At 51.0% G+C, this 10,924-nt stretch overlaps 1 protein-coding gene across 1 annotated transcript; it reads left to right on the top strand.

Annotated features, from left to right (window-relative positions):
• The first annotated feature begins 3,507 nt into the window (after window positions 1–3,507).
• Window positions 3,508–6,717, top strand: LOC135403171 (uncharacterized). Its single transcript, XM_064636912.1, has 3 exons — window positions 3,508–4,009; window positions 4,428–6,073; window positions 6,288–6,717. Exons 1-2 carry the CDS (start codon window positions 3,619–3,621, stop codon window positions 4,835–4,837), a joined length of 801 nt encoding a protein of 266 aa, XP_064492982.1. The 5' UTR covers window positions 3,508–3,618; the 3' UTR covers window positions 4,838–6,073; window positions 6,288–6,717.
• The last annotated feature ends 4,207 nt before the right edge of the window (window positions 6,718–10,924 follow it).

The following is a 10,924-nucleotide window of genomic DNA, read 5'->3' as shown; positions in this document are numbered from 1 at the left end:
GAGACTGTTCTCTGTTTTCCTTCTATATGCCACAGGGAGTTTGACCTTTGGGAGGCCTTAGGGGCTCGTCAGAGATGGATAGTACTCTCTCTTCCTCAGGCCGATTAAAGAACAGCAGTGCAATTCCCTAAGTGCCTATTTGCTGGGTGTTTGCTTCCTGCCTGCAGCTGTGGTATGAGAACCTTGTCAGGAACTCAGTGCTCTCTTGTGTATCCATTTGCTGACATGCAGATGTCTGAAATAGTCATGTCCCAAGAGACTGGAAGTGTCAAGTATTTGGTGATGGATAGTAAGGTGGTCGTGAAACCTCCAGGGTGGGAGATAACTAAAGGCAACTATGGGCACATGAATACAGAGGCTTTAAGGGATTCACCTACCTCATTTCAGAGCCTCTAAATTTAGTTAAGGCCTATGTCTTCAGTCTTAATTGAAGAACTAAGCAAAGATCTCAGTTCAAAGTCAGACAAAACCTTAGTAGAAGAAAATTGATTTCCTCTGCCTTCAGATAAGGTGTCTCCAGTTGAGGTCCTTGTCTTTGCTCCATTAATCATCAGTGGAGAGAAATAGGCACTCTCAAGCCTCGGTTCAGCCCTTACAAAATATGCTGTCTCCCACAGTTCAGGCAATCCAGGCCTTACAGACACCTGTTTTTCTTCAGTTGACACTCAAGATAAGCTCGACAGATAGCTTATCACACACAAAGACACACACATGTCTCATCCCTTAGGTATCTGGAGTCACCTCCAGAGAGAGGCTGCCTAAACTGTCCAAGGCCACCACACAGGTGTTGGACTTGACATTTTCTGCAAGTCTTGTGTCCCAGGCTTCAGTGAGGTTGAGACAAAACTGACCTGTGCTTGGTGTAATGTAGAGCTGCAGCTAATGAGAGTAATATGCTCAGCTTGAGCCTGTTTGCTGACCATGAAACCATGTCCCTGCTCTCTATGTGCCCTATCCATGGACATGGGTGTGGGGTTGGAGGCCATGGCATGGAGGTGTTGTAGGCTCTGGCAGGACAGCCTGTGGGTTCACTTGTGATCCCATGATGAAACAACCCACGCACATGTGACCAGGTTTGGGGGCCCTGCTGTGAGTTTATTCTAGTGGGGAAGTTCAGAGGCCATTACTAGTCGATTGCAGGATCTGTGTCCCCAGAAAGAGGATTCCTGCCATTTCCTGTGCACATCTGCTTTGGGCTGACACAAGTCCGGTGGGTGAGCTGATGTCTCTTTACTGACTGTGGAAAAAGTCTATGGAATCTGTTAGGGCAAGTCCTGAGGAGGGCCATGAAAATGATCAGAGGATTGGAACACATCTCGTGTGAAGAAAGGCTGAGAGAGGTTGTTCAGTCTGGAGAGGAGAAGACTCTGGGGATGCCTTGTTGTGGCATTTCAGTGTTTTGTAGGGGGCTTATAAGAAAGATGGAGAGAGACATTTTAACAGTAGTGACAGGAGAAGTGGTTTTCAATGAAAGGAAGGTAGATTTAGATTAGATTAGATTAGATTAGGTTGGATTGGATTGAATTGGATTGGATTAGATTAGACAGAATCAATAAATTTTTTAAGATGAGAGTGGTGAAACATTAGAAGAATTTGCCCAGAGAGATGGATGCCTCATAATTAGGAGTGTACAAGGTCAGGTTAGGTGGAGCTTTGGCCAGGTGATTCAATGACAAATTGACAGATGTCCCCGTCCGTGACAAGGGGATTGGCCTAGATGGTCTTTCAAGGTCCCTTACAAGCCCAATCATTTTATGATTCTATGATTCTATAAATGGTGCCAGTAGCAAAGATGGTTTGGTGCGGTCCTTTCCTCCAAGGCAGGGAGTCTGGGCTCAAAGAGCTTCTACATGGGAATATCTTTGAACTCCAAGTTGGTCCCTGTGGAGGTTTGGGCTAGGCCTTCCTTGGTGACCAGTTTGTAACCAAGGAAGGGCCCAGATTTACCCAGTATTCCCTACGATTTTTACATAAGCCAGATTATAAGAAGAAAGGAGGAGAGGCCTTCGCTCTCTTTCCTTCCAGCTTTGGAGGTGCAGGTTCCCTGCTGTTGATCTGCCGTGTTGGGGAGCGAGGCCTGGTTGGGCCTTACCGACCTTGGGAGACGGAGGGTGCTGGCGATCGTTCCGGAGCGACTCTCGGTTGTCCCAGGAGAGTAGTGAGATATTTCTTTGCTAACTCTTTTAGTTGTTAGATATTGGGTCACTAATTGGGATATATATATATTTTTTTTTTATTTTAGTTTTGTTCCCTTTCCCTTCCCCCTTCCCTTTCCCTTGTGAAATTGTATATTTTAATTATATATAAGTGTAAATATATTTATATATCTCACTTTGGTTGTCTCTCTCTCGTTTCGGGTTTTCTTAGGTTTTTTTTCTCCCTCTTCTCCCTGAGGTTTTTTTTTGGGGGGGAGTGGGGGACTTCTGGTGGTAAGGTTTGGAGACTTGGCAGGGAACCAGCTTCAAAACATATCAGTCCCACAGGGCTGGACGGGTGTATCCCCTGAAGGGATCTTGATCCATTTCAGTGTCAACTCCATAGTTACCTTTGCTTACACAGAGTGAGATGCAAAGTCTGGCACAGAAGTCAGAAAATAATTCTTCTCCCTTGAGAGCTCATCTGAGTTCCTGCTTGGCAGGAGTGGGGTGCAGTAGACTCAGCAGCTTTGGCTTCTGTCCCCAAAGGACCCTCTTGGAGCATTCAACTGATCCTGCTGGTCCTGCTGGTCAGTGGTGCTCTGTTTGACACGGTGAAGCAAGAGCATTTTGGCAAATGTCTGCCAAATTCAGAAGGAGAAGCTAAAAGTGGGAATGGAGGGGCAGGTCTATCAGAGCCTGAAGAGCAAGGATGGCACAAGGGGTAGAAGAGGTAAGCACAGCATACCAGGAGAGGCTCTCACACTTCCCCTCTGGCACAGGTGGTGCTGTAGTTACACGTCTGCTACACAGCTCCTGCTCAACAAGAGGAGGCAGATGGTGCCTTCTTCAGGCACTTGGGGGAAATCTCACAGTCAGAGGCCCTGTTACCTGTGGGTGACTTTTACCACCTTAGTATTTGCTGTGGGGGCAAAATGACTGGGTGCAAACAAAGTAAGATATGTCTGGAGCATATGGAAGACAAATTTTTGATGCAGATTATCTGTGAATGCAAGGACTCTGTTTACTTGCCAGTCATTTTTATCCCAGAAGGGGATCCGCTCAGGGCACCCCTTGAAGACAGCCAAAGAATCATAGTAAATATAAATGGAGTCAGAACTTTTAGATTCATGGTTAAAAACACTTCAAACTGCTACCAATTCTCCCACTTGTGCATGAGCTTTTCCTTCCGTTATTATCCTGTCTTCTGTATTTACTTGTAAAGCTACAGCACAATATTTCCAGACTTTACCTCCCAGCCTGTACTGGTGCCCAGGTTTGTTCCTCCCCAAGAGCAGGACCTTGCATTTTCCCTTGTTGAACTTCAGAAGGTTCTTCTTTGCCAGGAGAGGCTAAACCCGGGGTGCTGAGCCCAGAGGGATGTTCTGCCTCTTGTGCCCCTCGACCATTCTTACAAGCACGTGCCCTGGAGGACAATTCAGGAGTCCCCAGGTACCAGCAAAGGAGGGATGTGAGGGAAGAGATGATGGCGGTGAAAGGAACTCATGGACTGTCAATCTTGATCTCCCCGATACCAACGCGCTCCCCTGCCAGCCAGCCCGGCCCCGCCGCCTCCGCAGTGCAGAGCCCCGACCGCCGCCGCGCTGCCGCCGCTCTCGCCTGCCCTCGGCATCCAGCCCGCCCCCGGCGAGAGCCCGAGCGGCGCCGGCGCAGGGCTCAGCCCCGGGGCGGAGCTGGCGGAGGAGGGCAGGGGAGGGAGAGGAAGGCAGAGGAGGGAGAGGAGGCGGAGAGGAGGCGGCCCGTGCGGAGCAGAGAGCCGGGGCTGGCGGGGGCAGCGAGGCGCGGGCGGCGGAGCGGCGGGATGCGGCGCTGGCGGGGCGCGGGGCTGGCGGCGCTGGCCGCGGTGCTGCTCGGTGCGCGGGGCTGGCGGCGGGGGACCTGGGGGTCGGGGCTGGGGCTGGGGTGGCCACGCAGGTCTCTGGAAGCTGCCGTCCCCTCTGGCTTCTTCACGGACCTCTGTCCCTGAATCATCCTCCCATCCATCCCTCCCTCTACACCATCCCACATCCCCTCAGAAAATTCACGCCTCTCTTCTTTGTCCAACTATCACTGCACCTTCCTTTGCTGTCCGTCTTTCTTTCTTTTGCCTATTATTCACACATTCATGTCTCCACTAGTGATTGACATTTCTATTACTGCACATGTTGACATCCTCTGGATACTCTTCTCATCATCTCTGTATGTCCCTGACTGCTTCTGCAGGATTTCTTCTGAGAAACAACTTACAGGACAAAAAGAAATTCTGATATTTTTCTTCTTTATCTCTGGCAGTGGCTGCGGGCAGAGCCCAGGTGCAGCAGGAGCCGTTGGCACAAACCCCCGAGGGCACGGAAATCACCATCAACTGCTCACACCCGACCATACGGACTGGTTACTATATCCACTGGTACCGTCAGCTCCGGGGCCGAGGCCCCCAACTCCTCGCACTTATTGTTCAAGGCTCCAAAGAGCTGCCGGACAAGGCGGGCCAGGTGTCGGTGTCGCCAGACCGTCGCTGGAGCACCCTCTGTCTCTCCGGGCCCCGTGTTGGGGACGCGGCGGTGTATTACTGCGCCGTGGGAGACACGGCCAGAGGAGCCGGGGCTGCGGCCGGGCACGAACCGCCGCGGGCGGGGCCGGGCGGGGCCGGGGGCACAGCGCCGGCCGGGGCCAGCAGGGGACATGCTGCAAATCCCACCTGAGCTCAGGTTCACTGACACCATTGTCTTTGGAGCTTTTCATTGTGTCTACAGCTGAGCAAAGAAACATCCCTGCGAAAATGGCATTTCACTCCTACCTAAAGCACAGGCTTGAATGTCTGGGTGCCAAGTGACATACACAGCACAGCACAAATCTGGGCATACTCCAGTCAGCTGCAATGTGTGTCCCTGACTCCTCCTGAGAAATTCTCCTGGATACTCTGATCCACTCCAGGCAGGCACTGAGATTCACCGATTCATGAAGACCTTTTTTTTGTCTAAGGGGAGAATTCTGGCCTTGTCCAAAGTGTAGAAAAGGGACAGTCAGAGTCTACAGCGCTTTGAGTGCCACTGATCAAGGATCTGAGCACTACATCTCAGAGGTGTGCTGAATAAGGTGTGAAGGCAGACACTGTGATGGAGCGAGGTACAGACAGGCCAGACCGAGTGTTAGAGGTGGTGAGAGAGGAGACAAAAGTAGCAAGAAAGGAGAGACTTTCAGCCATGTGGCCCTGCGGTCAGGAAGGATGGTTGCAGGTTTATTCTCTCAGTTCAGATGCAGACTCCTCACCTTCCTGTAAAAGTGTTATCTCTGCCCTGATGCCTAAGAAGGCAGAACCATGTCAGCAACCCCTAGGAGGGTAAGCTTGATGCTGCTTTTCCACTGGGAAGACTGTGACAGCCTCATGACCCTCCACTTCCCTAGAAATCTCCTTTTACACCAGGAGGATGTGCAGCACTTCCATGAGGACCATCTCCCAGTGCCCCTCTGCTGTTTCCTCAAAGTGGAAGTAACAGCAGCCTAGTCCAATATCGCTGGTCACCCACAGGACACTCGTACAGCCCAGCAGGAAACAAGAGCAAGAAGAGGTTGTAAATCTGGGAAGGACGATCTGGAGCATGTGGGGGTGCAGTAGCGGTGGGGAAGGATGAGCTCTGCAGTGTGAAGTGGAGTGGTGTGGGCCAAGGCGGTAGGAGAGCAGAGGCTCTTTTCCATACTGCCTCCCCCTTCTTGTGTCCCCGAGGGGCCACGGCCCCGGGGGGGCCGGGGCGGGTCTGTGGGGTCGGGCAGAGGCGCCGGCGCTGCCCCGGCGAGGCGGGGCCGGGCAGGAGCGGCCCGAGCGCGGCTCCGCTCGGCTCGGGGGCGGCTCCCGCGGAGCCCTCGGCCGCGGCCGGGCACGATGTCGGCCGGGCTGGGGCCGTGGCTGCTGGGCTTGGCCTTGGCCTTGGGGCCGGCAGGTGAGAGCCGGGCGGGGAGGGCAGCGAGCCCGGCGCTGGGGAAGGAGGGAGCGGGAGAGGAGAGGCGGGAGCAGGGGCAGGGACAGAGGCTGGAACAAAAGCGGGGAGGCGGCAGGGGCGGTGGCTGTGTCTGTGCCGGGTGGTACCGGAGCAATGGGGGAACGTCCTCGATCCGTGGTCGCGCCCTGCCCGATTCCTGCGCTCTCCCCCACAGGGCTGTGGGCACAGTGGAGGCTGGAGGAGCCAGTGGAGGGCAACGAGCTCCCGAGGAGTCCGTGCTCCTCTCCCGCCACGGCTCCGGATTCAGCTTCGGGGGTTACAGAATTCGATGGTACCGTCGGGCACCGGGAGGCGGCCTCGAGTGGGTGTCTTCCATCAGCTCCTCGGGCAATGTAACGAAGTACGGGGCAGCAGTGGAGGGTTGAGCCACAGCCTCCCGGGATGGTTTCCAGCCTCAATCATCTCTGTCTCTGCAGGCCCTGCACCCCCAGGACTCTCCCCGATACTTCTGTACCTTTGCATGGAGACAGGAAACCCAGATGAACTTTAACACAAACCTGCTGGGGCCCAGCACAGGGTGTGTTAGATGTGGGGAAGGGGAGAGTTGCCAGGGGCCAGGAGTGGATGGCTGCTCCCAAGGATTCAGGTGCAGCAACAAAACACGTTGGCCCCACTGAATCCCCTCTTCATCCCAGCCTCACCTTTAATCCTGCATTCCTGAATTCTCTGCCTCTTCTGTCCAAAAGTTTCAGGGGCAATGGGGAGTGGGGTGACGGGTCAGTTCCTAACGCTTCACAAATGGCTCCACTTCCCCAGGGTCACGACCAAAGAGCTTGTGAAGATCTCCAAGCATGGAGACTCCACAACATGCCTGGGTAACATGTACCAGGGCTTGGTCACCCTCACGCCGTGAGGCTGCAGTCTGTGTACCACATGCCACAGCTCCAAACAGACCCTTTCCTCCTTCTTTCCCTGAGTTATATTTCTGAGAATGATGTATTACTGTATGGAGTAATCCTTTACTCAGTTGGCATCAGCTGTCCTGGCTCTTTCTCCTCTCAGCATCTCCTGCATCCCAGGCCTACTCACTGTTGGGGCAGCATGCAAATCAGAGAAGGCCTTGATGTTCTGTGAGCACTATTGAGCTGCAGCTAAAACATCCCCCTGTCAGTGTCATCAGCACTGCTTGATCACAAATAGAAAACACAGCACTGTGCAAGTTACTATGAAAAAATTAACTCTACCCCACCAAAAAACTAGTACAGTTTGTTGACCTGCCTCAGGTTCCTGTCAGCCCATTTCTCCAGCCTGACGAGGTCCCTCTGGGTGGCAGCACAACCATGTCATGTCGCAGTCTGACAAGGGAGAATCAAGCTGTTCTGCTGCTGAAGCCAACAACCATGTCAAACCCCCTCCTCAGGTGCCAAGCCAAGACCATTCCCCCTCCCATTAGGTACACTGATCAGAAATAAAAGATATTTATGACTAGAGCCACTCAAACAAAAAGAAAATTGTATAAAAGTAAACTGGGGGTAGGAGGAAAGTGGGAGAAGACCTCCAGCAAAACTGCTAGGGTCAGTCAACAGGATGAGCCCATCTTCTCCCTCCATAGAGGGACATCTTGGGTGAGAAATACATTCTAAGTCCGTTGAATGCTGCTTTTAGAACTAGAGCTTGTGTTTGCACTCACCCCATGGCATATTAGTAAATTGCTTTGTATTAGAGCTTGTGCTTGCTTAATATATGTATCAGTATATTACTTTAAAATGTATATTTGCAGTAGACACTATCACTGACAACCTTCAAAACTTATTAACCTGTCACAGTTTGTATTAAAAAAGTGCTATTCCATGAACTGCTGAAGTGAGTCCTTACACTTGCCGGCAGTGGAAAACACCTTGGCAGGACCTGCTGAAGGGTTTTCGCTTTGTTGAGCCCCCACTGAAAGGGTGGTTGAAATGACCTCCAACCTTGTGAATCTGTTGGTGAAGGGTCTCATTATGAGATGCTGACAGACTGTCAGGTACCAGGATTTCAACTTTCCTGGGGGTACCAACAGGCAAAAATCTAAACTCCCACCTTTCACATGACAGGATTCTTTTAATCCATCCTCAAGATCACGGCTGAAGATGTTAAAGAGGACTGGACCCAACACTGACCCCTGGGGTGCATTGCTAGATCCTGGCCTCCAGCTACATCTCATGCCACTGACCACCATACCTGGGGACCATCTGTCTGTCCATTGTTCAGTCCAGGTCACCAGCGGCTCATTCACTTGAGACTTCATCAGCTTCTCTAGAACAACCTTATTTTGGAGGACAATATTGAAAGCCTTCCTGAGATCAAGGCAGACAATACACACTGCTCTCCCCTCATCTACAAAGCCAGTCATTTCAGTACAGAAGTTCATTACCAAGTCTGTCCAGCATGAGTTCCCCTTGGTGGATCCTGCCAACATTCTTGTCCTTCATGTGCCTGGAAATAATTTCCAGGATTAGTTGCTCCATCGTCATCTCAGGACTTGAGGGAAGTTCCCTAGGTCCTCTTTCTTGCCCTTCTTGAAGGTAGCAGTGACATTTGCTTTCCTCCAGCAGTCCTCAGGAACCTCCCCAAAACACCATGATCTTTCCAAGGTGATTGAGTCTCCTTTCTCCAGACTGTCTCCCTGATTTTAATCCCTGAAGACCCTCCCTGATGCATGATGTTTTGCCCCTGGAGGTGTTGGCTCTCTCTAAAGCTAGAAGAAATTGCATTAATCTCTCAGAATACAGAACTCTTATTAACATCCCAGGAAAGGTGATAGGAAGTTATGAAGTCTTACATGGAGGATGATGCTGGGAGCCCCACACTGTCACAGCATCAGGTGGGATTCCACTCAGGACCCAGCAGACTGCACAGATCCTCATCCTGCTGATGATCTGTGCTGTTGCAGTCTTTGGTATTTTGGTAAGGTTTTCTTAGAAGTTCTGTGGTGCAGAGGCAAAGCTGCTGCTTCCCTCCAAGTGAAATCCAAGGCTATTGCACTGCCCTCACTGCTGCTGCCAAGGGCTCGCTGCCTCCGGGCATTTTTTTGTGATTAGCTGGCTGTGTTCATCCTGCAAGGAGGGATGTGTACAGCCCAGCCCAGCACAGGTGGGAAGGTCAGGTGATATGAGCAGTACAGGAGGGCACAGAATAAACCTGTGTCGATTCCAGAGCACTTGTGAAGTGCATCCCCACATCCCCTGTGGGTGAGGCTCTGGCTCCTGGCACCACTGCAGTGCACCAGTTGACCCACATAGTGCTGACCTGTTTAAGGGTACTTTAATTTCCTGGTTAGATGCAGAAGCTACCAGCTCTTGCTGGCAGCCAAAAGGTTTCTTCCATACAGAGCAATTACTGTAAATATTAATACCAGTGGAGTGGTGTGGGGGGAAGTGACAGGCCCGTTGAACCCCTAGAAGTTGAACCCATAGATGAGCATAATATATTGGATGGCATAAGACCATTCCCGTGAGAGCAGAGAAGCTAATTGACCATTCCCATGAACAGAGCAGCCTTGAGAAGTTGGGAGTTAATTGGAAAGCTGATAAGTAGGTTTAGGGAGGATAAAATGTACAAGGACGAGAATGTTGGCTGTGTTCATGGTACAGGTGCATGGTGGTAGTGTTTTGTAGGAATTATGTTATTTACAGAAAGTGTATGAGAAAATGTGGGCTAGCTGTCCTAATAAAGGATGCTGCTGCGCTGACGTGGCAGACAGCTCTTGTCTCAACTCCTTGTGCAGTGTGTGTGTGTGCTTTTCTATCGGCCAAACCTAACTACTACGACAAACCTAACTAACAAAACTACTACGACAAACCTAACCCTGCGACAGAGTGGCAAGTGAAAAAAATAATGGGCATGAGAACGGGTGTGGAATGTAAGTGGTGCTGGAGGTAAAACCACCAGAGATGGCCCAGCACTTGGCAACAGCAGTGTGAGCTGCTCATTCAGCAGACTTAAGAGCTCTTCCTTATTGTGTTGGTCATCCAGTTCCCACAAGGACAGTGTTTCATGGTCCAAATTTCTAGAAGAAGGAAGCCACTAGTTTCTAACATTTTGAGAAGATTCACTATAGCTGAATTAACTGCTGGCATTATGTTTTCTGTCATTCTATTTATAGTAATGATTGTTATTCTATTGTTATTACTGGTACTGGTTCTATTTTATCTCATTATTACTGTTCTCTCTGTATAGAAAGGCTCTCTCGTGGCCACAGCAGGTCCATGTGTGCAATATGAGTGAAGTCTGACTATCACTAGACTAACAGAGGACGACTGCAGTAGCAATCTTCCCTTTCTGTGGAATGTTGTTTCATCCTGTAGGGCTGTTAAAGTGCATGTTTGCTGCCTGGTTCAGGATGTGCAAGGGTCTTCTCTGACACCATTTCAACAGCTTTTAGCTACAGCCCCTTGGTGACATCTTTGAATGTCTACTGAGATGGTATGAGCGGATGTAGAAGGGTCTACCCACGGAATAATTAATGCACATGTCCAAAGACTTTGTGCCATTGTCACCTGCAGGACAATGCCTACACGTACTGTGTGACCACAGAAGCTCATCAGTCCCTTGGGTTCCCAACACTGAGGTTGTGTTGGTGGAAAGAGTTGTCTTAGAAGGCCTTGGCCTACAGAAGTGAGCAGCATTTTCCAAATCCTGGAGAGACTGGCCAGTGGTGACTTCCATAACTTGGCCACTCTTGTTTCACAGCAGCCCATTGCAAACTTTGACATGAGATCCCTATGACCGTTGTTTATGCCTGATGCCCTGGCATGTGCCCCTCCAGCCCAGCATTCTCTGGGCAATGCGCTGCCTGATGCTGCCAAGGTG

This window comes from Pseudopipra pipra, chromosome 26 (assembly GCF_036250125.1).
Source record: "Pseudopipra pipra isolate bDixPip1 chromosome 26, bDixPip1.hap1, whole genome shotgun sequence".
NCBI classification, from domain to species: domain Eukaryota; kingdom Metazoa; phylum Chordata; class Aves; order Passeriformes; family Pipridae; genus Pseudopipra; species Pseudopipra pipra.
Note: the sequence above shows the minus strand (reverse complement) of the source record. Positions and strands in the feature narration are given on the sequence as shown.

What these genes read in the sequence shown, in the direction of transcription:
- LOC135403171 (XM_064636912.1), top strand. Translation starts at nt 3,619, where the DNA reads ATGATGGCGGTGAAAGGAACTCATGGACTGTCAATCTTGATCTCCCCG. An exon ending in GCTGGCCGCGGTGCTGCTCG is followed by an intron (nt 4,010 to 4,427) that starts GTGCGCGGGGCT and finishes TATCTCTGGCAG; the next exon opens with TGGCTGCGGGCAGAGCCCAG.